General features: G+C 33.4%; 2 protein-coding genes, 1 long non-coding RNA gene and 1 pseudogene across 6 annotated transcripts; 2 read left to right on the forward strand and 2 right to left on the reverse strand.

The window, feature by feature from the left end:
* The first annotated feature begins 2,015 nt into the window (after window positions 1–2,015).
* On the forward strand, window positions 2,016–5,653 carry LOC140973751 (importin subunit beta-1-like; annotated as a pseudogene).
* A 4,291-nt stretch (window positions 5,654–9,944) lies between these two features.
* On the forward strand, window positions 9,945–13,957 carry LOC140973752 (uncharacterized). The gene is made up of 11 exons (XM_073436794.1): window positions 9,945–10,227; window positions 10,374–10,572; window positions 10,942–11,024; window positions 11,462–11,562; window positions 11,722–11,817; window positions 11,947–12,000; window positions 12,255–12,403; window positions 12,503–12,620; window positions 12,986–13,070; window positions 13,380–13,589; window positions 13,671–13,957. The coding sequence occupies exons 1-10, from the start codon at window positions 10,125–10,127 to the stop codon at window positions 13,559–13,561; spliced, it is 1,170 nt and encodes a 389-aa protein (XP_073292895.1). The 5' UTR covers window positions 9,945–10,124; the 3' UTR covers window positions 13,562–13,589; window positions 13,671–13,957.
* On the reverse strand, window positions 13,643–14,812 carry LOC140973753 (uncharacterized). The gene is made up of 3 exons (XR_012174677.1): window positions 14,615–14,812; window positions 14,375–14,420; window positions 13,643–13,862 (listed from the first exon to the last, which is right to left on the reverse strand). It is a non-coding gene; the product is annotated as an uncharacterized lncRNA (long non-coding RNA).
* Window positions 14,813–15,718: 906 nt separating this feature from the next.
* LOC140973754 (protein ABIL3-like) lies at window positions 15,719–19,531 on the reverse strand. Of its 4 annotated transcripts, XM_073436797.1 has the most exons (11): window positions 19,296–19,531; window positions 18,753–18,796; window positions 18,493–18,642; window positions 17,751–17,833; window positions 17,479–17,629; window positions 17,109–17,208; window positions 16,930–17,022; window positions 16,788–16,830; window positions 16,468–16,553; window positions 16,218–16,363; window positions 15,719–16,117 (listed from the first exon to the last, which is right to left on the reverse strand). In XM_073436797.1, exons 3-11 carry the CDS (start codon window positions 18,586–18,588, stop codon window positions 15,947–15,949), a joined length of 969 nt encoding a protein of 322 aa, XP_073292898.1. In that variant the 5' UTR covers window positions 18,589–18,642; window positions 18,753–18,796; window positions 19,296–19,531; the 3' UTR covers window positions 15,719–15,946. The 4 variants fall into 4 exon arrangements, with proteins under 4 accessions (XP_073292898.1, XP_073292899.1, XP_073292897.1 ...); XM_073436798.1 differs by lacking the exon at window positions 18,753–18,796 and having other exon boundaries at window positions 18,493–18,637; XM_073436796.1 differs by lacking the exon at window positions 18,753–18,796 and having other exon boundaries at window positions 19,296–19,530.
* Between the last annotated feature and the right edge of the window lie 6,861 nt (window positions 19,532–26,392).

The following is a 26,392-nucleotide window of genomic DNA, read 5'->3' on the forward strand; positions in this document are numbered from 1 at the left end:
TTCTAGCTGCGGAGATTAAAGCAATTCATAGTGGTATTTTGTTGGCATTAAGGCTGAAGATTTCAAATGTGAGGGTTTGTTCGGATTCCATCACCGCGGTTCGGATGATTTCAGACCCCTCAGAGTTTTTGAATAATGATGGTTCTTTGCTGTGTGACATTTTGAAATTCCTTAAATCAGGTCAAGTCCTTCAAATTAATCATGTATATAGATCTGCAAACAAGGTGGCTCATTGTCTAGCACAGTATGCCATTAATCATTCATCTCATAATTACTGGTCTGAGAGTTTGTACCCATCATGGTTGATGGATGTAGCTAACTTTGATTTATGTGAATGATTATGTGGTTTCCTTTCAAAAAAAAAAATGAAATAGTAATAATTTTAAAAGTAGAGAGGACCAAAATTTCTTTTAAATCAAAATGACCAGCTGAACTGATTTAATTCAAAAAATAAAATAAATCAAACCCGAATTAAATATGATTATTTTTGTTTGTGTTTAAATTAGCCATTTTTAAAAAAACAAAATTTAAAGATACAGAAAAACTTATATTTAAAAATTCTAATAAAGCTAAATATGAAAATATTTGAAACTTATTAAAAGGATTAATTTACCCAATTTTATCCATTTTTTTATGAAAATAACCTCATAAACCTATTTGATCGTCCTTTTTTAAAAATAAAAATCCAAGTTCTGAATTTTACAAATTTTTGGGTTAAAGATGCATGAGTTATCTCTTAGTAAGTTATTGTGTGCAAATTGGTGACGTTGCGTCGCTTGATCTAGTTAAATAGGTGGACCGTAAAAGAGTTATACGAAATCTTAACGGATAATATTGTATCTGCTGAGTCATAGTCGACGGTAGGAAATAGGTAACATTGATATCTAAGAGATATAACTTATACGAGACAATATCAACATATAGACACGTATTTTCCTGTACTCATGGACCTAACATACTGACACATTAGCATCTAAGTATGTGTATCCTGCGTTGAGACGACACAAGTATAAGAAAATAAAGTTGTGTCTTAGCTTACATATATAACTTTTGATCTAGTGATAAACTTTTGATCTTAACACAAAACTTAATTTTTGAATTTATTTATAACTCCAGTTTTTTATTCAATCTTCATTATATCGTTTGGTAAAAAATATATTTTAAAATTTTTCCCCAAAAATCGGTTAATTTAGATATGCACCAAAAGTAATCAATTTTATTTCGGATTTGTTTATTTGGTTTTTCATATAATTTTTTACTAGGATTCAGTGTAGCCGAAATAATTCTGTTTAATTTTTATAATAATAAAATTTTAAATATATATATAATTTTGTTTTAAAAATCTAATAAAAATATTCAATTTCATTTGGTGTATTTGTAAGCACTTTATTATAACAATTATATCAGAGCGAGATATGAGTTCGAGTCTCCCATCATAAATATAACGAGTGACTTCTTGAGAAATTCTTGTGAGTCAAGATGTTAACATTGCGTCCATGAACTTGTGAATTCAATCAGATGATCTAATCATCTCGTATAAAAAATATATAAGACTGTATACTTTATTTTCCGGTATAGCACTGGATCCAAATCCATGACCAATGGTTGTGTAGATCTTAAAAGAGTGATGATACAAGATCTTAAAGAAGTAATATTCTACTGATCCCTTACTTTATTTTTGAAGCTTAAGGATTGATGATCCGCTATAGTTACTTATGAATGTGTAAATCTGGAAATCTTAGTTGGGATTTGGGTTGATAGATGCGGGGTACATCAAATCGCTTTCTTATGTTTTTTTTTTCCTTTTTTGTGTAGCGGAGAGCTTCGTCTGATGTTGTGATTAGCTCTTGGATTATCCCCTTTTTATCTGTTTTCAAGTGGTCTAATTCTTTCTTTCTTTCTCTCTGATATGGTTCGAGGAATTAATTGATAATGGTTCAATTGCAGTTGTTTGCGACTATTTTAGATGTAAATTTTCTTGGATTTTGTAGGATCGGCTTCGGATCTATTTTGGGTTAGTTCTTTTTACTGAATTTTGTCATACGCGGCATGGGACACACTGTAGTGTTAATCCAGTCAGTCAACGATCTTCCTGCTTTCGGGAATCAATCGATTGTCAATTCATATGTGGTAAACTGGTAATGTAACTAAAGTCGCACGCATCCTCTGACTCTGTCATGGAAGAGAAATTCTCATTTTTGTTCTGTTTGTCACGCTGTGCAAAAATTATGCATGTACACAGATTTTTGGGATTTTGCACATGTAAAAAGCAAAGGATTGTCTGTTAGTTAATCTATGACGGCCACTATGCTCACCGATTCTCTATAGATGCACTGGATAATTGTTAAATAAAACATAAATCTTTTAAATATTCATCGCTATGGAATTCCTAATTGAGTATGGAATTCCTAATTGAGTATTAACCATTTTTTTAGTCTCCGGCATTTTTATTTTTTGAGAATTGTCTTGGCATTCAGAAAGACCTAATCTTGGTGTCTATTTTGCTGTGTATTCACGGTAATCTGATCTGTCACCTATGAATTTGGCAGGGGAAATATGGCTATGGAAGTCACTCAAGTTCTTCTTAGCGCACAATTAGTCGATTCAACATTAAGGAAGCACGCTGAAGAAACCTTAAAACAGTTTCAGGAGCAAAACCTTCCTGGTTTCTTGTTCTCCCTTTCTGCAGAGCTTGCTAGCGAGGAGAAGCCAATTGAAAGTCGTAAGCTAGCAGGTTTGATTTTGAAGAATGCTTTGGATGCCAAGGAGCAGCACAGGAAGTTTGAGCTAGTGCAAAGATGGTTATCATTAGATGCATCTGTGAAGAGCCAAATCAAGGCATGCGTGTTACAGACCCTCTCGTCTCCATTATATGATGCTAGATCAACAGCTTCACAAGTCAATGCAAAAGTTGCTGGCATTGAACTACCTCATAAGCAGTTAAAATGAGCTTATAGGATCCCTTTTATCAAATACTAACCAGGTCGCTTGTCATGTTAAGCAAGCCACACTCGAAACTCTGGGGTACATGTGCGAAGAAGTTAGTCCGGAGCTTGTTGATCAGGATGAAGTAAACAAAATGCTCACACCTGTAGTTCAAAGCATTAATGCTAATGAAGGAAATACAGAGGTTCGACTTGCTGCCACCCGAGCTTTATATAATGCTCTTGGATTTGCCCAGGCCAACTTTTCTAATGATATGGAGCGCGATTACATAATGAGAGTTGTTTGTGACGCCACTCTCTCACCTGAGGTGAAAATTCGGCAGGCTGCATTTGAGTGTTTGGTCTCAATAGGGTCAACATATTATGATAAATTAGCTCCATATATTCAAGACATTTTCAACATCACATCCAAGGCTCTCCGAGAAGATCAAGAACCCGTGGCTCTTCAAGCAATTGAATTTTGGAGCTCAATCTGTGATGAGGAAATTGATATCTTGGAAGATTATGTTGGTGATTTCACAGCAGATTATGATTTCCCATGCTATTATTTTTTCAAGCAGGCACTCTCTGCGCTCTTTTCTTTGTTGTTAGAGACACTTCTTAAGCAAGAAGAGGATCAGGATCAGGATGAAGGTGCTTGGAACCTTGCGATGGCTGGTGGAACATGCCTTGGTTTGGTTACCCGTACTGTGGGGGATGACATTGTACCACTTGTGATGCCGTTCATTGAAGAAAATATAACAAAGGGCGATTGGAGGCAAAGAGAAGCTGCCACTTATGCGTTTGGTTCCATACTGGAAGGTCCTTCACCTGACAAGTTAACCCCTACTGTCAATATTGCTCTTAGTTTCATGCTCACAGCTTTGACTAATGATCCCAATAGCCATGTAAAGGACACCACTGCATGGACCCTAGGAAGAATATTTGAATTTCTTCATGGTTCAACTATGGCGACTATTACCCTGACAAACTGCCAACAAATCATCACGTTTCTCCTCCAGAGCATGAAAGATTCTCCTAACTTTGCTGAGAAAGCCTGTGGCGCTCTTATTTTCTTTCCCAAGGTTATGAGGATGTGGGATCTACATCTCCCTTGACGCCTTATTTCCAAGAAACTGTTCAGTCCCTTCTTAATGTTACTCATAGAGAAGATGCCGGTGAGTCTCGACTTAGGACAGCTGCGTACTAGACCCTAAATGAAGTAGTGAGGTGTTCGTCTGATGAAACAGCTCACTTAGTGTTGGAACTTGTTCAAGTGCTCGTGACAGAGCTTCACAAGACTCTAGAGGCACATAAACTTTCATCTGATGAGAGAGAGAAGCGAAATGAGTTGCAAGGCCTTCTCTGTGGGTGTTTACAGGTCATCATCCATAAATTAGGTGCATCAGAATCCACCATGCATGCCTTCATGCCTATGCTACAGGTCGCAACTTTGCCAAGTACATTCCAGATTTTTACAAGTATTTGGAGATGGGTCTTTAGAATTTTGAGGAATACCAAGTTTGTGCTGTTACTGTTGGTGTTGTGGGGGATATCTGCAGGGCACTGGAGGATACGGTTCTACCCTTTTGCGACAGAATCATGACTCTGCTTCTGAAAGATTTGTCAAGCAACCAGCTACATCGGTCTGTGAAGCCTCCAATCTTTTCGTGCTTTGGTGACATAGCTTTAGCAATCGGAGAGAATTTTGAAAAGTATTTGATGTATTCCATACCCATGCTGCAAACTGCAGCGGAGTTGTCGGCACACACATCAAGTGTTGACGATGAAATACTGGAATATACTAATCTTCTGAGGAATGGAATTTTAGAGGCCTATTCTTGGATATTTCAGGGCTTCAAGAATTCTCCTAAGACCCAACTCTTGATTCCTATGCGCCTCACATCCTGCAATTCCTGGACAGCATATACATGGAGAAAGATATGTGAGTATCTGTAATCTCAGCATTTGTTTTTGAGTTCAGATTTTGCTATTTTTTTTAAAAAAAATCTCTTATCTAATTGTTTTATCCATCCATCTCAGGGATGAGGTTGTCATGAAAACTGCAATTGGAGTCCTTGGAGATTTAGCAGATACTCTGGGAAGTAATGCTGGTTCTTTGATTCAGCAGTCTCTATCAAGCAAAGGCTTTTTAAATGAATGCTTGTCTTCAGAGGACCATTTGATTAAAGAATCTGCTGAGTGGGCCAGGATGGCCATTAATCGTGCTATATTTGTTTGAGATTGTGTACACCTGGCGAATATTGCATTACCATCATATGGTTATGTAAAGTCGGGATCCAAGTTAGACAATAGTTGTGTCATGCCGATCATTGCCATTTATTGATAGCAGAAGTGTGTTTCTTCTTGGTGTTGCAACTATGCATCAGCATCGGCATCAGCATCGGCATCAGCATCAGCGTGTATGGGTTCTTTCCTTTTTCCATGAGATGGAGTTGGCTGAAGGGACATCTGAAAACTTTCTTGAAGGACCTAGAAGTGTGGTTGTCTATTTTGGTGATTGCCTTAAGAGAGGGAGATGGTTTCAAATGTGCTGGATGGAAATAATGGATACATACTTGTTCCAAGCTAATTTATTGGACCAAAATGGTGTACGTTGGATATATGCGGACTTGTATTGGTGCTAAGGTGATCAAGCGATAACTGTACCAGTGCTACATTTTGACTATGTGAAATCGAAACCAGCCCTTCAGTCGCCTTTTCTTCCATATCTTGTATTTTTAATCTCATACATAATTTTTTTCCATTTATTATTTGGTCTTTGTTTTGCATGGTCCAAATCATCTATTTGCATTAAATTTCATTCATTTCATTACATTAGTAGTCTCATGGAGGTGGGTGTCATTGTGTTTTAGTTAGGTCATGTATCATTTGTTTTTTTACGTTGTGTGTAGTTCTTGTTTAACACGTTGTGGAGTCCAAATACTACCTATCCTTGAGAACATGCATGCTGCTGCTCTTTTCTACCGCTGAAGGTACAATTTTTCTTCAATCTTGCTTTTTGAATGTATAACAAATTTTGTTCGAAACTGCTCAAGATTTGAATTTGGCATGTCATGAAATAGCGATGACACAGAAAACGTTGAGTATTTAAGTTTATATGCCAATGAATATATATATATGATTAGTTATTTCTTTTATGCTCGGACTTTTTTTTATCTTCTTTATTTTAAAGCTTGCTCAGAAATGGTGATGGCTTATGTTCATAAAAGTTATGCATGTTGGTGGCTTATTTATTCAACTGCACCGTTCGTTAGTATAATTCCTATTTCATCGCATTATGTTGGATTCCAAGACCTCGACCTTTTTGTAATTTGGCCTTGTAACCATAAGTTAACCGAAGATTTTCTTTTGAATCCTTATGTCTGCTTCTGATTTAGGCCTAATTCCGTGTTCATCGGTAAACTTTCCACTAATCTAAGCTCTCTCTGATGGATGGAAAATTGATGGTTTTGCCCAGAGCTGAAATAGCAGAAGGGCCAATCGGGTTTTGTTGACAACTTTATCATATTTGCGTTATAGATTAATTTATGGCGCATGTTTCAAATATCGGTGAGTAGATTTGTTGTTTAGATGTGCAGGGTGGATATATTCAAGTTCCACATTTGATATGCAACCATAGTGTCATGATGCTCATGTCACAGGCCGATTCATCTAAAAACCAGTATTTATGCGAATGAAGTGTTTATAGTATCTCTGACACGACACAGTTTTTTTTAAGCATGCAAGAACTTCAATGGGGGAAGAGAGATTACATGCCTCGCACGAGATCATTCAAGTGCATACTGCATACCAAGGAATCTGGGAAAAACAGGGCTAGTTTTTCAACCCAGCCTTATGTTTTAATTTCTAGCCCATTTTCATCTTGATGGGAGATTTGTTCCTAATATTCCCATTCATTTATACACAGCTTTATAATATCAACTAAAATATATTAATTTTCATGTAAGATTACATTAGTGAACTCCATAACGCCTTTCTAAATATCCAGGCAAAAGAGCTTGTGGAAAAAAAAGGCTTATAATAAAGGCTTGCCCACATGAAATTGAAGCACTTCTCCTGCATTGACGCGACATTCATGTAAAAGAAATTGGCTCAAGGTTCGGTAATGAATATTGTCATTTAAAATATAAGCTATGTTAGATTAGTGACAAAAATTGTTGAGGATGTTCTGCTCAAACAATAAAATTTCAGTATAAAAAGGTTTTGCATATAGGAGAATATATTAATTTCTTGTCTGCATCAAGATCAGACGTAGAATTAGAAGTGTCGATATGGTACCGAAAAACCTAGAATGAAATGAGAAGCACTTTAACACTCCTTAATCAAGATCATTTCATAACCATGATCTTATTTTCTCTAATTATGACAATATAATATTCCGGGCGTTGCATTGTCCAAATTCTGTCAAAATGTACATATATATCCCATGTAACTATTTTTTAAAGCAAAATTGTTATGGATCACGTGTATAATAATAATAATATGGTAGATGAGTGAGACATGTGACTCATCCCTTCGTGTCACACTTCCTATCTATCAGCCTTTCTTAGCCACTAAATCTCAAATTTGTCTTTTTTCCCCCTCAAATCATTATCCATTGCCTTCGACCCTCTTGACATTTATACATACAATGATACAGCACACACACACATATATACACATATATTAAATATTATCAAAATTTTAAGAAATTGTATTGAAATAACATAATTCTTTTAATTAGTTTTCGAATTTTTTTTAATTTTTGAATAATTTTCTTGGATTTATTGAATTTTTTAGTTGGGAGAAATTTTGTTACAATTAAGTCTCGAGCTGTCGTCGTACAAAAAATTATATCAACGGACGAAATTTTTTTAAAAAACGTGAATGAATAATCTTGTGGTTCTACTGCTGCAAATCGTGACGCCCGACCAGAATTGCTTTATAATTTATTGAATAATACATTAATATGAAAATCAGCCATTTGAATTCTTAACCCTAACTTGTCTTTCGTTTTATTTTAAATTAAACTTATAATTTGTTTATATTCTTAATTACTTGATTAGACAGAAAGTTGGATTACACATCGCTTTATATAAACAAATACGCTTTTTCTTGATCGTTTTCAACTATAGATCATTTTAATCATTAAAAGAAGCATTTGATATTTCGATTGATCATTTTTTTATTTTAGAAATCGATTAATTCAATCAACATTGTTGTGTTATAGTGATATAAATTTCTCTTTGAGAGTAACACGTATGTTTAAATTCCTTTTGTTTTTATTAAAACTTGAAAAAATGGCTGAAATAAGATATTATATTGTTCACCGAAACCCGAATACCCGATTAAATTAATATATATGATTTTTTGGATATGATGTTAATTTTGAAATGCTTTTGTTGAATGATATAAATTGGATATAATGAAAAAACAATTATTAGAATAGAGTAAGTTATTTTTGTAAGATCATTAATGTTCTTATGATAAATTGTTATAATATTTTGTTATTTTTTTATAATATTTAATTTGTTAATTTTTGTATTTATTTATTCTTTATTGTTATCAACAATTTAATAAATATTCATGACTTACTCGAATTAATTCAAATTTGAAAAAAAATTACAATTATATGTGACAATTTCGGTAAAATACGTAAATTTAGTAAATATTCATAACTTACTCGAAATAATTCAAATTTGAAAAAAAAAATACAATCATATATGACAATTCGGGTAAAGTATGTATATTCAATCCTGCTGTATGTATAAAAATGATGGTGAAATTGAATATTCGACTGGATTGAGATAAGAAAAAATATAATAAATAGAGATAAAAGAGAAAGATGATTCGCCTTTCCAAACCCTGTTTATTGACAATTTGTCATCCCTAGTCAAAACTACTACCAACCACTCTTTTTAGTTCTATAGGCTTTCCTCGTCTCTTTCGTCCTTAATTATTAATCTACCAATTTGGACTTTGCAGCCCAATGTTGACCATTTTTTTTAAATTAAATGCCAATTTTTAACTCATATATTTCGATTTTGTCCTTTCATGTATGTATATATATAATAAATATTTTTTTAATTGAAGTTCAGATAATAGAAATTTTTTAATTTATTTATATCTTAAAAAGAACGAAAAGTTTTTTGAAATAAAAAATTCTAAAGAAAACCGACCATGGACAAGGCCAACTACCACCCAACTCTTTTTAGCTGCCATGTTTTCAATGCTAAGATTTCACAATGTGGAAACCATAAATTCTTTTTTGTTACAATGAAAACGAGCCAATAAAATAAATTTTCAGATAAAAAAATATAAAAATAAAAATTTGTTTAGCAAATCTTGCTCTATCGCCATTCTTCATATTCGGAGCATACTAAAATTAAAGTAATATCACGTATTAAGAGCTTCATTATCAACTATTTACATCTATCTTTCTTCATGCGAAATAACGAGTCAGATCAATCTCTCAATATCAACACATTTTTATAACCTGATCGGATTGGCCATGGGCCTGGATTAGACATAATCTAAAAATCGTTTTTACGATCAAACCAATCAAAATCGATTCCGGTCGGACGGGTCAAGAACTAATGAACCGATTAAAAATCGGTCTGACCAATTTGTCATTTTTTCTATTTTTTTAAAATTTGATTATTCTCTCATATTTATTTTTAGTTATATATATTTATTTGGATTTTAAACTTTTTTAAAAATAATATTTTAGTAACATTCGAGCTTATTTTGATTTATTTTTTATTTAAAAAATTAAATATAATTATATTTGATTATAGGTATGTTGTTTATATTTTAAACTTTGATAAATATTTTTTATTATATTATGTTTATTTTATTATTTTATATAATATAAGAATTTTTCAATGTTCAGTTAAACATACTAAATTTAATTTTTTTTAAATGTATTCATAGGTATTATATTAGATTTGGTTTACTAGATTTAAGATATATCATTCCCGCTCGAGACACGAGATTGAATCCTTCTTATAAGAGAGATCGACCCGATTGTGAAAAAGTTGGAACAACACTCTCCTAGTTAACACGCGCGTGTATAGCTCGTGAATCTTTTATCTTCCGTTGAATCCTCTCCTTCGTCCCATCCATCCATTCCTCTCTCCAAAATCCTTTGAATCAAACCCATTCGCACCCAGAAACAATCAAAGGAAGACAAAAAAAATGCCGTTCTGCAGCGTCGGCGAAGAACCGAGCAGCAACAATGGAATCAAAATTTTTTACAGAATCTATGGTGGAGGACCCGTCAAAGTGCTTATGATCATCGGTAACGCATTCGTCTGAACTTTTTTTTATTGAGATTCTCGATATGTTATTTCAAAGAATTTGTTTCGTTTTAATTTTTTTCCTTATATGGGTTTTGGATTAAATGTGCTGATTTTTCACATTTTTATCTTTTTTTGTCGACTGTAGGATTAGCTGCGACCCACGATTCTTGGGGCCCACAGATAAAGGGTCTGGTCGGAACGACCATCCCTAACGGTAGTGAATCGGCGGACGGAGATCAGTGCAATGAGAGCAGCGGCGCCGGCGGTTCTGGCGTGGAAGTTTGCGCGTTTGATAATCGTGGAATCGGGCGGAGCTCCATTCCCAGCAAAAAATCTGAATATACGTAATACTCTGCTATACATTATAAATCTTTAGCTTTAGTTGAGGATATTTAATAATTTCCTTGCATTGTTAGAAACTTATATATGATTATTTGGCTATTATATTACTTTTTCTTCATTTAATTACCGTTATACTATGATTTTCAACTTTATATTTTATCTTCGGTTTTTTGTGTGTGTTAGTTTTATGTATCTTTTGTTAATTGGTGGAAAAATAGAACAATCTTTGAAATATTTTCAAGACTGGATTTTTATGTGTGACCCACTAAAATTCATATTGAATAAGAGTGGGATTCAATTTTTTGTGAAAATTTGAGTTGTATCTTTGAAATTATCTCGTGTTATTGAAGAGGATGAATGTACTTTAACAGGACCAAAACTATGGCAAGCGATGCAATAGCTTTAATGAATCACTTGGGTTGGAAAAAAGCTCATGTGTTTGGCCATTCAATGGGTGAGTTCTTCGACTTTTCAATTTTAAGTTGGCATTTTTTGACCAAGTTCTTCTCCTTTAGGTATGAGTTTAATGGAATTCGATTCTCATTGAAGATTTAGTCAAATCATGTCGGTTCAGAGCACTTGAAAAAGTTCTCTCATATGTAATTTGATTCGTAGTCAAGGTTATTGAGTCTGACCTCGACTATGAGATTTATTTTTTTATAGGTCGCAAGTGTTAAGTTCTAATGTAAAAATATGATTTTTTTCTTCCTATTGGATTTGTTCGCATCTCCTGAATAGATTTTGGGTGCTTAAAGTGGAGAGTTCCACAATGTTTCTGTTGTTTCTATCACTAAATATGTCTGCAGAATGTTAAATATACCTCTGTAGAATCAAAATTCTGCATCAAATGGGTTTCTTGGTTAAGTTATGAGCTCGTTTTCTATAATGCAGGAGCTATGATTGCTTGTAAATTGGCATCGATGGTGCCTGCAAGAGTTTTATCTTTGGCTCTATTAAATGTAACTGGTGGAGGTTATGAATGTATACCAAAGGTATGAATCCTTGTAGGATCTCTTTGGCTTGGCGTCTAATGATTTGTTTTTGGAAATTTTGCAATAAAAGGGTTGTTGCCGATGCTTAGAAATTGATATAGTACATCATTTGAACTGGTGTATTTGTGTTGGATGTCAAAATAATTCTTATGTTTTCAGATCGATCGCCAGAGTTTGTCGATTGCAATTCGTTTTCTGAGGGCAAAAACTCCTGAGCAGAGAGCAGCTGTTGATTTAGATACACATTACTCACAGGTTTTATCTAGGAATTCTCCTTTACACTTGGCATGTAATTTGGACATATATCTGTGTTCATATTTTCAATTAATAGTTTTTTTTAAAATATGTTGGACAACTGGAATTCGATGTTTAATTTCTTTGCAGGAATATCTGGAAGAGTATGTTGGACAGAAGACCAGAAGATTAATATTATACCAAGTAAGGATTTGTTAGCAACTTTTGAGTACATAAACCTGACAAATGTACTACTTTGTACTTGGAAGTTTAAATGTATTTTCTTCCTTTTCAATGGAATTTTGGTTTTGAGGCCGTTGAATTACTTTTGACTGTCATGATTTTATAAATATACAAGAAATTGATTGTAGTTTTCCCTGTTTCTTGGTGAAGTAAATTCGAGTCTTATTGATAAGAATGAGATTGCAATATCCTTATATTATTCTTTCATTCTTCAGGAATATGTGAAGGGCATATCATCGACAGGTATGCAGCCACATTATGGATTTGAAGGTCAGTTAAATGCTTGCTGGACGCATAAAATGTCACGAACCGAGCTAGAATCTATACGTGCTTCTGGATTTCCTATATTGGTCATTCATGGAAGGTAGCTCAATAATGCTATGTACATGTATCTAGTGTATCTAGAAAAAGTGAAGAAAAAAATCTGCTCAAGTGACTGACAAAATTATTATATATGATGTAGACATGACGTTATTGCTCAAATGTGCCATGCAAAACGGCTTGCAGAGAAACTGTGTCCATCCGCCAGAATGGTTGAACTTAATGGCGGGCATCTCGTGAGCCATGAGAGAGCTGAAGAGGTAACATTTCTACTACCTAAAATTATAATTTATACATCCCATGTTATTTGAAGGTATTGTAGAGTGGACATGTAGTACTGAAAGACTTGTCCCGCTTAAAAGACTAGTGTTTTGGCTTTGAGCTTTTCTCTTGCACTAATATGGCCTAACATCCTCTCTCATTTCGAGTAGGTAGTGATAGCAGTTTGTCTTTGATAGGAATGAAGTATTACTAGACTATGAATAATTGAAGCAACCTTGTGAGAAACCTAAAACCAAGCTAATCTCAGCTAGGAAAAAACTAATTCATATTTTCATGCAAAATAAATTGATTATGAAATCGAACGCAAAGATGCTTACATTGTATCTTTTGGTTGGAAGTTCAGGTCAATAGAGCTCTTCTCGAGTTGATAAAGGCATCTGAAAATACAAGTCTACAAGAGTGGACAAATCTTTCAAGTAAAAACAACAGTAAGTTATTCGTGCATAAATTCTACTTCTTTACTATCAACTGTCTAAATAAGTGGCAGAAGCAGATAGGGGCAGCAAGGGTGGTCGCTGACTCTCCTAACAATTTCCTATTTACTTGTAGATTTTCTTCTATACATGTAACAAAAAAATGAGAATTTATCATCTCCAAATTTTGGAAACTATAAATTTTTAATATTGCCCTGTTATTGATTTTCTGACCCATTCCACTGGTCTAAAACGTATAAAAGACGGCTAAAGTTACATTTCTTACTAAAGATCAAGAATCCTTAAAACGTATAATTTTTGCAGGTTCCAAATCTACTCAGGACTTGTTATGGAGAGCAATCAATTCATCTTTCATAGTTGAAAGTGCAGAGAAGCTGCATGTTTTCCTAATATATTTTTTCGGGCTCTTTGTATTAGCGTTCGAGTACATCCGAAGAGCTGCAAGAAGCCTCAAACCAGTAAGAGTTGGATCTGCCCTTGCATAAGCCTTTACTGGTGGAGCCTCATCTACTGGTAACTCTTTTTCTACTGCTGGAAACAAAATAATCACACCTTTCGATTCATCATGTTATGACATGGGAGGGTTTATTACAGGACAAGGAAAATGTATTTGATCGACAGGAAATCTGACAGTGTAAAAATTTTGGGATGAGGGCAATGAGAAGGCTGGTTCGTGTTCATCCAGGGTTGCATCTTAGTCACTGGTTTTAGGAAGTGAACTAATCTTGCAACAGCAAAAACTTGCTACTTCTGGCTCCACTTGAATGAAATTTGTGTATCTTGTTTCTGATTCTTGTCCAAATCAAATTATGTTGTTAATATCAACTTAATGTACGAGTAAATTTATATGGAATGCCAATTTATTTAATTGTTTACATAAACTACTTCTCTTTTTTCCCTCTGAATCTCATTCATTAACTTAGTGGATTCATACATCAGGAAATTCATATCAAGAATAATCCCATATACTTTTTTAATAAAATAAAAGGTTAATAAATATGCACAACTTCGGAAAATAAAGAAAAAATTACCGTTGGATCCAAACAATTCAGAAGATTTTCCAACAACATATAAGTTTGACAGTGTCACATATAATTCAAAGCTCATCCAGGATAAAGCATAATTTAATTAATTAAGAATTATATTTTTGTTCATTTAATTTGTAATTTTTTTTAAAAATTTTTTTGGTGATTTTAGATAATTCGAGATGTAGTCCACTAATTTAGGTTTTCTTTTTGTAATTTTACACTAGAGTGCATATAAGACGCGATAAAACAATGGTGTGAATTGAAAATTACCGAAGTGACGTCGAACATTGCCGATGTTCGATGCTACGTCAACCAACTGATAAAAAAAAGATTAAAATTGAAAAAAAAATATAAATTAGTTAATTAAAATCGTGAATTATTTGAGAATAAAACAGGTAAAAGAACAAGTTAGAGGACAAATTAGCTAAAACCAGAGATTTGCGTGGTTTTCCCGTAGAAAAAATAATCAATAAAAAAGAGAAATAAGCTGGATTAGTAACATGTACTTACAGATTTACATGAGCATGTATATATTTCGATCCATTCTGGCATTTCGTCTCCTCTTCCGCTTGCCCGAATCTGGAGGTACCAAACCGCCGCTGACTCGAGGAGCGGAGACGGCGGCGGAACTCTAAGCATGAAGAGAGATTTGATCAGTTAATGGCCGTATATGCATGTATATTGATTCATATAAATAGGAGTAATATACCATAAGAATATTCTGATATGCTTATTTTATTTGTCCAACAAGTTTAGCCAAACAAGCCATAGCCCATGGAATTCTAATCCAAACAAAAAAAACAAAGTGAAATATATTTATTTATTCTACTAATTAAGGGAATGATTCGCCCACTTAAAGAATATGAGTGGGTCTCATGTGAGACCGTCTCACGGATCTTAATCTATGAGACGGGTCAATCATACTCATATTCACAATAAAAAGTAATATTCTTAGCATAAAAAGTAATATTTTTTCATGAATGACCCAAATAAGAGGTCCGTCTCACGAATACGACCCGTGAGACTGTCTCACACAAGTTTTTGCCTAAGAATATTATGGATCTTATTTCTAAATTCAAGATTGATATCGAATATCATTGAGCTGAACATAAATATTTTTCTCTCTTTTTTATAAAAAAAATATTAATTTAATGAGTAGACTTTCTGTAAGACGGTCTCATGAATTTACTTGGGTTGGAAAATAATACTTTTGATAAAAAAAATAATATTTTTGATGAGTCAAATCGTGTTGAGTAAGAGATGCATATCACAAAATCGAGTATTGAAAAAGTCTTATATCAGTTTTTGTGAAATCTTAAATTTGGCATTAAAATATTGAAAATTCTGATGAATTTAATGAATTATTATATGAAATAAACACTCAAAAGATTTGAACTTCTAAGCTCATCTAAATTTATAATCCATCAAACAAAAGATATTTTTGATCAAACTATGGCTAATGATTTATTTTTATTTGAATTCCATTTTATATTACAAAGCTCTATTATTTTTATGTACAAAATGCAAATTAAACAATGTTCAAATTATATATTAAAAAAAATACGCAATATTGAAAGTTGATATTCCTCTGACAAATATCTTGTAATGCTTGCATTAACTTTTAAAAATTATATTCTTGATGAATTACACTTACAGTCAATATTGCAAAATCAAGATGTGAACCTAAAGCCTAATGAAGAAAACAAAAATCACACAACTCTCCCAATGAAATTCGAAGAAAAAAGTAAACAAAAAAAAAAAAAAAAATTGGCAAAAGGCTGATTAGAGGATGATTGAATTGATTCATGCTGCATTTCTTTTTCACCCCAAACATTTTTTCCATCAATATTCATCCAAATAAGTATACAAGGTGTCATCTTTCTTTGATTTCCGTCGACTGAGCAACGATTTGAGTAGCCGTTTGCTCTTGCTAGGATACTGTTCGTTCTCTTTGGGACTTTCTTTTCCTTTGTGAATTCGCATTGAAGCTGATTTCCGGGGTTCAGAGATGTACTGCAAATTTTAACCGATAGAAGAAGCACAAGAGTTAATATGAGCTCGTAGCTGAGCAGATAACCATTTGAAAGAGAAGGAAGGATCTTGTTCATGTTACCCTTTGTCTTCCAAGAGAAGGGTCTGGGGTCGTCGGTCCGCTACGATTTGGGGTTGTTGGATTTGAACTTTTTGGGGTAGTGGGCTTACTCGAGAGCGAACTGGTCCGTAGAAGTGGAAACCGGTGCGGTGATACTGTTCTTTTTTCTGGTTACAAGAACAAAAAAAAAAAGACATGATGATCACAATTAATTCTTGAAAATGAAGACTAATCTTTCAGTTGATTATTGATATAGGAAGTAGTAACGAACCCGTATCTCTATTAGGCATGTTGGAGAACGAAAAACTTCCAAATCTTGTAGCAAGTTTAGGAGAAGGTAACGTTGAATGCCCTTTACTGCAAAAGCAAACAGCATAAAGTTTTGTGAATAAGAAGGGGCGGGGCCTCCTTATATGGACTGTTTAGATGGTGGAATTACCATGATACAATATAGATTTTCAGAAGATCAATTAAACATAAAATTTAAATTTTTCCTTTTGTCGAGAGGCCGCGCGTTGGTTCAACCCCAGTAACTATGTGACCTCGATATGTAAACTTGATGGATGATGATTTGGTGCACACAGAACTCACCTGACTACAGCTGGTGGAGTTTCGTTTATCGTTGCTCGTATAGCTGCAAGTTATATTATCTCGTGAGAACTAAAAATTTATGAAATAAGGTTATGCAAATGCAACGAAATTGACATGAAATGAGAAATATTCGACACCCTACCATTCTTGAATCGGTGCCAGTCATCGCCATCATCCCGGTTGCATCCTCGGTATTTCGACTTCGAGCGAATGACTCCATCCACAGTCTCTCCCACTAAACAATAGGAGAAAAAAATTTTGCATAAGAAAATTTATTATAATCGAAAATAATCTAACATGTAGTATATTATAATAATTTACTTGGCAGGATGTATCTCTTGTGGTACTTCGGAGTCTTGATCACTAATGACTGCTGAGAAAGACCTTCCCGATCAATATAATCTCGGCACGTCCGAAGTCTCTAAATATATCATAAACACATTCAAGATTCGGAACGAAAAAAATAGTACATTTGTTGAGATCTACGCAATAAAAGATCATGTGTATCCCAGGATACACAAGTAATACAATTAGCATGTTAGGAGGTGTTATATCTCAAGTTCACAGAATCTAGATAATATCATGTAAATGGTGATAGAATATCTGGTTTATGGACTACAAACATATGGAATTAATATTCTAAAATCAAGAATTGCAACGTAGTAGCAGCAGTTATGAAATTTTGCATCACCTGCTCAATGCAAGACACACGAAGCTCGGTTCGAGTGACTCCATCAATCTTTTCGTCCAACAAATCATTAACCTTATATGTCACCGAGCCCAAATGATCCACCGTATTGACAAGAGCTTTAATGGCATAATCTTTCAATGTATTCACCACTCTACATAATCAGCAATATTTTGGGAGGCAACTTGAGAAAAAACTTTCTTGGAGTTGGAGCAGATATAATATTAAGAAAAACTTGAAATTGACCTCTTCATTAATCTATTATAACAACTCACATATGTTTTTGGTCATCATTGGTATAAGATAACTCAAAGTATTCTGCTGCCGAGTACAGTTGTTTGCTAAGGTTCTTCAAGTCCTACAGAAATAAACGAAACAATATCTAGTTGTTGTATCTAAACTCCAAAGCCAGGCCAAAACAATAAAGCTGCAAAGTAAATATCAGAAAGGTCATTGAAAAACACATTATCAAACAGCAGACATTTAAACAGCTAATTGTATTTACACTGTAGTTGTGGAATTCTTTGATTCCAATTTTCGATCCAAACGCAAGCTTCGCTTCTTTTCTCCTAAACTAGAAAGAACTCAAACGGATATGGTCTGTTAACAGTAACAAACACTGGAGCGACTGCGGAGAGCAAGAGTAGGGGCAACTGACTCCCATTAGATAAAAAAATATTTAACATTTGTTCTTAATTAGTTTCGACCACTCAACTTAATTCCTGGAGTCGTCCCTTCATATATATGAATGTGATTCGAAACTAACAGTGAAGAGATCTTTACCCAATGCAGTTTCACAACAATTCATGGTCCAGATTTGCTAAATAGAAATTATTATACTTGTTTCACACAGATATTTCATTTTCACCGTTTTACAACTCGATCCACCATCATCATGAATTCGCTTTGATATTTATTTGCCTAGGATAGGATAAAATAAGTAATGAAATTCTACAGTATAGTAAGGACCACCAAATAGATGAATATTAAAGAACCATAAAAGAAACAATAAATCACCTTCAAACTATCAGAAAAGAGCATACTCTGCTGCATGGAGACCTCATTATAATTGGCTGGCTCACGGGGGAATTGCATTGAAGCAGTTGCAGTCATTGTCTCCAACGAATTGGAAGGACTAAAATAATCGCTAAAATGTCTTTTTCTACACTGCAACAACCATTCCCACCAATATAACATAATAATGAAATTGTGATTTAAATCTCATTCAATGAAGCTAAAAAAAATTGAACTGTGCACAGTCAAATAATTAACAGTACTTAGAATCGTAAACATGACGGTCCTTGAAAGAAATTGTGCAATCCTGATAAAGAATAAGGGAAAAAAAGTCCCCATTTAATTTTTTCTTTTATTTTTACAAGAAACGTATGGACAGCTAGAATCTCTTCCCATTGTTGAAAATCAGCAACCATAACAAAGACAAACACTAGAGTGTGCAGCGCAAAGGGACAAGACATTGAGAAGAATGAGCCAGGATAATGCCTTTTCCCAATAACAAAATCCATATTTTAAAGGAACTAGGATTCCATAGAAAAGCTAATATTGACAAAACTCGACCAATACGCTCCAATTTTTTTATAAAACAAAGTTACATGAAGTTCACTGAATACCATTTTATCCTCAAAAACCACCAAAAGGATTGCAATAGGGTTATCAAAAAAATTTACAAGAAAACAAGATTTGGAAGCCAATTCAATCAAATTACATACAAGGCACTCATAGAACCGCAAATTCATCACAAAATTATAGAGGTAAATAAAACATAATCCCTCAGTCTCAAGTCCAAGAAATAAAAAACTCACCTTTAAACTTCAAAGAATGTTCAACACTCCTTTTCAGCAATTCACAAGAAGAAAAACAATGAAAGAGAAAAATAACACTGCTTTCTTTCTTTCTTGAACTAAAAAATGCAAAAAAAAAAAAAAAAAAAAAAAAAAAAAAAAAAAAAAAAAAAAAAAAAAAAAAAAAAAAAAAAAAAAAAAAAAAAAAAAAAAAAAAAAAAAAAAAAAAAAAAAAAAAAAAAAAAAAAAAAAAAAAAAAAAAAAAAAAAAAAAAAAAAAAAAAAAAAAAAAAAAAAAAAAAAAAAAAAAAAAAAAAAAAAAAAAAAAAAAAAAAAAAAAAAAAAAAAAAAAAAAAAAAAAAAAAAAAAAAAAAAAAAAAAAAAAAAAAAAAAAAAAAAAAAAAAAAAAAAAAAAAAAAAAAAAAAAAAAAAAAAAAAAAAAAAAACGAACACCCAACAATCCCTTCACATTCAAGCTTGATCATGGAGTGTGGCTTTGAAGATAGGCAAAAGAAAGACAGCACAAATAGGCTCGACAGTGACGATTATGGTTGGGTGCCAAGAATTTGACTAAACCCAAAAGAAAAACGACAAGATTTTCTGAGTAATCTTTTCAATTCTTTTGGTGGGATTAAGCTCAAGTTTGAGGAGTATATAAAGGGGAAGAATGGCATTGAGGAAAGCACGATGGGCAAGAATTATAATAATTTATAAAGCATCCGAGTAGTGGGAGTTTTACTAATCATTGCATGTTTCCCGGTCAGCACTCTGAAACATTTGACCCTTTGTATTCCCAGCCTAAAATCCTGAAATGGCTAAAAGAGGTTCCCTTCTCGTCTCTTTTAACGAGTTCATACGGTTTGGTTTACTTGGTCATTCATTACCCTTTCAACGTTTGCTTCCTATATTGAACGAAAGTAGAAAATATTCTATCCAATTGATATAATTTTTGTTTAACGTCCATTCTAATTTCTCCCAATAATTTTTAGAATATAAAAAGCCACATTTGTAATAGTTGCATGGGATGATCAATCGAATATGTTAGTTGTTGTGCTAAAGAAGTCACATATCTCGATATTGTCCATTTTGAGAGCTCATAGATTTACTTTTGGTCTTTACCCAAAAGACTTCTATCAATAGAGATACCATTTCATCTTATTAACTCATGGCCTTCCTATTGTATTTTGTTACAAAATTTCTCACGGATAACGCCACTTGTTAGTAGTTTCTCGATTTATTAGCTTGCTTCAGCGAGTTCATCAATTATCAAATGTGTATCGATTATTCGTGATATTTATTGATTTTCAGAATCTTGGCTCAAGTGATGATCAACACACACAAAGACATTGTATAACATACAACTGCAGAATAAAGAAATGACAAAAAGTTTTATGTGGTTCGGCTGCAATATAGCCTACATCCACGAGAAGAAAGATCCAACTCTTTATCGATCATTCAACACACAAGAGTTTACATCACAAGCCTTTACACATAAGAAATTTCGATCAAGATTCTTTTCCTTGATCCTCACAATCTCTCCATATTCCTCGTATTTTTTCCCCATCTCTACGAGTAAACGCATGGTGCATGTTTCTTAATTTTGCAGTTGTATGTTTATATCATCTGTGTGTAGGTTGATCATCATTTGAGCAGAGATTCTGGAAATCAATAAATATCTAAGATAATCGATACACATTTGATACTTGATCAACTCACTAAATCAAGATAACAAATCAAAAAAACCACTATCAAGATGCGTCATCTTTGAGAAATTTTGCAAGGAAACAAAATGGGAAGAAATTTTGCAATGAAAAAAAATTCTTAATCGATGGTCTTCCCATTATATTTTTAATGTGAGTCTTTGATTGTATTCCCAACAATTGTGTAAAAACATAAGAGTGGCGCTACTTGAATCTCTTTGAATGGGAGGGTCCAACTCGAGTTCGGTTAATGAGAAGATATATTCAAGGCTCTGCCTCGAAAGTGCATCACACACTTTTTATAGTCGATATCACATGTGAAGATAAATATGCACATTAAATATAATATTTTGATATTGCCCGAATAGTAGCTTGAAATTTTCTCTCGGCTCCATACTTCAACTTTTTTAAAAAAATATTTCGAAATGAAAACCATATGATAATGATAAGAATTATGATGGTTTAAAGTAGGGAAGTGATAACATAGCCATGATTACTTTTCCATGTTTTGATTTTTTTTCAAAAAAGTAGAGGTTTAGGAATTCAATATTTTAATCAGTGCCTTAAATGGCGGGGGGTCCCCGAGAAGACTAATCAATTGGCCAAGGCTTCACAAATTTTCAACCGTAATTTGTACTGGAGTTGTATTTTTATATTTGAAGTAACTTTAAACAACAATAATGCGAATTCAAATTCGGATATTTTTTCTTTAAAAATATACAAATTCAAAATCTTGTATTAGTTTTTTTTTTTTTTAATGATTTTGTCTTTGGGTGAAACATATGACTCCTTTAATATTATATGTAACGCGACACTGGTTCATTTATTAAACTAACAAACGATTTGCAAATAAAAATGTAGCTCAACTATGACAATACATGAATATATGAGTCTTGTTAGACTTGTTTTTTTTTTTTTTGGTCATGATTAACCCAAAAAATATTGATGCACACCATGAGCCTATATGTGTTTTTTCGGATGAAATTCGATACAAAATATTGAAATCTGAAACAAATATATGATATTTCAGAATTAAATATTTTAAATCTGATACTAATATATGATCTTTGAGTACATAAACATGTACAACAAATTTTGATATTAATGACACGTCTTTTCATATTAAAATTCGGTACAAAACCTTGAAAAAATGATATTAATATATGATATTTGAGTACTAAATATTTTAGATTTATCAATAATATATGATTTTTGAGTATCTAAACATGTATAACAAATTTTAGTATTATATACACATGTGTTGTTTTGGATCAAATTTGGTATAAAACATTAAATATATGATACTAATATATGATACTTCAATATAAGCTCTTTTAGATTGAGTATTAACATATGATATTTGTGTACACAAACACGTGTAAGAAATATTGATATTTAATATAGTTGTTTTAATTTTATACTCAAAATTTTAATTTTTTTGTACCAGATATAAAATAATTTGTTCTAAAATATTATATATATGTTACAGATTTTTAATGTTCTATATCGAATTTCATCTAAAAAAATAATTTTGGGTCTAGAGAGTGCATAAATATTTTTTGTATGAATAAGAAACTGTATAGAAATTTTGGGTCTGACAAAAATCAAACACACATTTAACTATGTTAGTGGAGATTTAAAAGCAAGTATCCTTAAACAAAATATTAAATATAATTGTTGAAATATTTTTCTCATATGTTAAAATAAATTAAATTATTTTCACATATCATAATAGAGCTGACAAAATAGACTAAGCACCCCTAAGAGGGTTGGGTTGATGAATAGCAACCTATTTGGGGGGCGGGCCAAATAGGTTGAGCCTCGTTGGGTTATGGGTTGGAACTGGCTAGCTCGTCGGATCATGATTTTATTTGTTTAGTTAATTTATTAATTTAGGTCTGATTATATGTTCTCATGCACCAAAAAATAACGACACACACGAAACAAAAACTTTTCTCTTATCCCGTGAAAGATCAAATGTTTTTGAAATAATTGATGAAGAAGAAAAGCTAAGATATTGAGCAAAAGATGATAGAATTTAATGATGGGTGAATATTGAATTGTAATTAGCATAAATTTGTTTAGTTTATTTAAAATTTTATTTTATGCTCTCTTAATTTATTATCTTAATGATATTAAATATTGTCTTTAACTATAATATTTTTTCTTATATTTTTTAATGATNCGACACAAGGATTTTTACGTGGAAAACCCAAATTAGGGAAAAACTTCGAGACTGAAGTCCAACAAAAGAAATCTCCATTATATCAATAATGGGTACAAATCGTTCCTACAACAATAGGAGATAACAACAACTCTCCCTAGAACAACTTAGGGGACACCAAGAACTTCAAGAATAATTATTCTTGGATGACACACTCAATCTCACTTTCAAAGTGGAACTCACACAACTCTAATCACATAGAAAATTCTTTCTGATGTGGAAGATCGGACATTGCCGCAACCACAGAGCATACTAAAATTTATCTAAATGACTAGGATATACAACACTCAATTGCTTATTTTTGGGATGGATTGAATGGATGCAAATGTATGGTATTTATAGGAAAAATTTTGAGTTTGGTGAAGTGTGAATGTTGGATGTGTTTTCAAAGTTTGGTAGCCAACTTTGAACCAAACTTTGAAAAAAAAAAACTTTGAATACAAAATATGCATGCTTGAATTTTCAACAATTCTCCCCCTCAAGCTTCATTTTGTAGATTCGAACAGACCTGCAATATTTCTACAGTTTTCCAGCTTTTCTTTCGACAATGACTTCGTAAACATATCGGAACCATTATCATCGGTATGTATCTTCTCAAGATGTAACAATTTCTCGTTCAACGCATCTCGGATCCAATGATACCTTACATCAATATGCTTTGACCTTGAGTGTAAACTGGAGTTCTTACTCAGATGAATTGCACTCTGACTATCACAGTAGATCGTAAATTTGTCTTGTCTCAAGCCTAACTCTTGTAGAAACTTCTTCAACCAAAGTAGTTCTTTACATGCTTCAGTTGTGGCTATGTACTCGGCTTCTGTTGTGGACAATGCCACACACTTTTGAAGTTTTGATTGCCATGAAACTGCTCTCCCTGCAAATGTCATCAAGTATCCGGATGTGGACTTTCTAGAATCAACATCACCAGCCATATCTGCATCAGTATAACTTTCTAACACAGTTTGACTAGTTCCGAATCTCAAACAAAGCTTAGAAGTACCTCTCAGATATCGGAATATCCATTTCACTGCTGACCAGTGATCTTTGCCAGGATTCGAGAGAAATCGACTTACCATGCCAACTGCGTGAGCAATGTTAGGTCTCGTACATACCATCACATACATCAAACTGCCGACTGCTGAAGCATAAGGAACCTTTTCCATTTCTTTCTTTTCTTCCTCACTTGTGGGACATTGAATGGAACTTAGTTTGAAATGACCTGCAAGTGGAGTACCAACAGCTTTTGCTTTATTCATTTTGAATCTTTCAAGAACTTTCTCAATGTATTGTTCTTGAGATAACCATAGTTTCTTATTGGCCATATCCCTAGAGATCTTCATCCCAAGAATCTGTTTTGCTGGTCCTAAGTCTTTCATTGCAAAAGACTTGTTAAGCTCCCCCTTAAGCTTTTCGATCTTGCTTGGATCATGACCAATGATCAACATATCATCAACATACAACAATAATATGATGATATCATTCTGATCATATTTCTTAACAAATACACAATGATCAGAATTGGTTCTGCTGTACCCATGATTCATCATGAATGTATCAAACTTCTTGTACCACTGTATTTGAGCTTGTTTCAACCCGTACAAACTTTTGTTTAGTCGACACATCATATCCTCTTTGCCTTTAACTATGAATCCTTCCGGTTGCTCCATATATATTTTTTCATCCAGATCACCATGAAGAAATGCAGTCTTAACATCGAGTTGTTCTATTTCCAGATCCATACTAGCTGCAAGTCCCAGAACAACTCTGATAGAGGACATCTTCACCACGGGTGAGAAAATTTCATCAAAATCAACACCTTTCTTCTGGCTGAAACCCTTCACAACTAGTCTCGCTTTGTACCTTAGCCGTGATTTATTTTCTTCAGTCTTCAACCTGTAAACCCATTTATTTTTTAGTTCTTTCTTACCTTTTGGTAGCTTTACTAAGTTGTAGGTGTGATTTTCATGAAGCGATTGCATCTCTTCTTTCATTGCTTCGATCCACTTATCTTTTTGTGTATTTGATACAGCTTCTTTGAAACTCTCTGGTTCTCCGCCATCAGTGATCATCACATACTCATGTGGGTTGTGTCTCATAGAAGGTATTCTTTGTCTGGTGGACCTTCTGATCTCTGTTTCTGAAGGTGGAGTTGAAGATTTGTCTTGAGCATCTATTGGCTCAACTAACTCGTCATGCTCAGTTTGTGTTTCTCCCCCGTGATCTTGAATTGTGGGGAAATAAAATGGATCTAAATTTACAGGAATTTTTGAATTGGATGATTGTGATTGTTTGTTGTGTTCCACATCAGAACCCATTTCATCTTCGAGGAATACAACATCTCGGCTTCTAACAATCTTTTGATTCAATGGATCCCATAATCTGTATCCGAACTCTTCATGGCCATAACCCAAAAATATGCACTTTTTGGATTTGTCATCAAGCTTGGATCTTTCATCTTTTGGTATATGAATAAAGGCTTTGCAACCAAACACTCTCAAGTGTTTGTATGAGACATCTTTCCCTGTCCAAACTTTGTTAGGAACATCACCATCTAACGAAGCTGATAGAGAAAGGTTGATCAAATCAATTGCAGTTCTCATAGCTTCGCCCCAAAAGGAATTGGGCAATTTGGAGTGTGATAACATACACTTTATCCTTTCACAAATTGTCCTGTTCATTCTTTCAGCTAGACCATTGTGCTGAGGGGTTTTTGGAACACTTTTCTCAAGCCTGATACCATGAGTTATACAGTATTGTTCAAACGGACCCCTGTATTCACCACCATTGTCGGAACGAATACACTTCAGTTTCTTTCCTGTTTCTCTTTCAACTTTTGCGTGAAAATTCTTAAAGACCTCAAGGACATGATCTTTAGATTTCAGCGCAAAGCACCAGACCTTTCGTGAGAAATCATCAGTAAAGGTCACAAAATATAGCGCATCACCGAGAGTTCTGTCTTTCATGTAACACAAATCTGTGTGTACTAACTCCAAGCGTTGAGTTTTTCTTGATGAAGAAAAACTTTGACATGCAACTCTGTGTTGTTTTCCGGCCAAACAATCAACACAAGTTTCCAAATGCATACCAGATACTTCAGGAAGGAGTTTTCTCTTAGCCAAAGTTTTCATTCTCTTCTGGCTAATATGTCCAAGTCTCTTGTGCCACAACTCAATGGATGAGGTTTTTGTAGATGCA

This window comes from Primulina huaijiensis, chromosome 3, assembly GCF_012295235.1.
Source record: "Primulina huaijiensis isolate GDHJ02 chromosome 3, ASM1229523v2, whole genome shotgun sequence".
Taxonomy (NCBI): domain Eukaryota; kingdom Viridiplantae; phylum Streptophyta; class Magnoliopsida; order Lamiales; family Gesneriaceae; genus Primulina; species Primulina huaijiensis.

Excerpts from the sequence above, each read along its gene's own strand:
- LOC140973752 (XM_073436794.1), top strand. The coding sequence starts at position 10,125 with ATGCCGTTCTGCAGCGTCGGCGAAGAACCGAGCAGCAACAATGGAATC. Across the intron at positions 10,573-10,941 it reads AGCAAAAAATCTGAATATAC|GACCAAAACTATGGCAAGCG; the intron begins GTAATACTCTGC and ends GTACTTTAACAG. Across the intron at positions 13,071-13,379 it reads TCTTTCAAGTAAAAACAACA|GTTCCAAATCTACTCAGGAC; the intron begins GTAAGTTATTCG and ends TAATTTTTGCAG.
- LOC140973754 (XM_073436795.1), bottom strand. The coding sequence starts at position 18,672 with ATGTTATATTGGTGGGAATGGTTGTTGCAGTGTAGAAAAAGACATTTT. Across the intron at positions 16,831-16,929 it reads CTGGCACCGATTCAAGAATG|CTATACGAGCAACGATAAAC; the intron begins GTAGGGTGTCGA and ends TATAACTTGCAG. Across the intron at positions 16,554-16,787 it reads ACTCCACCAGCTGTAGTCAG|TAAAGGGCATTCAACGTTAC; the intron begins GTGAGTTCTGTG and ends TTGCTTTTGCAG.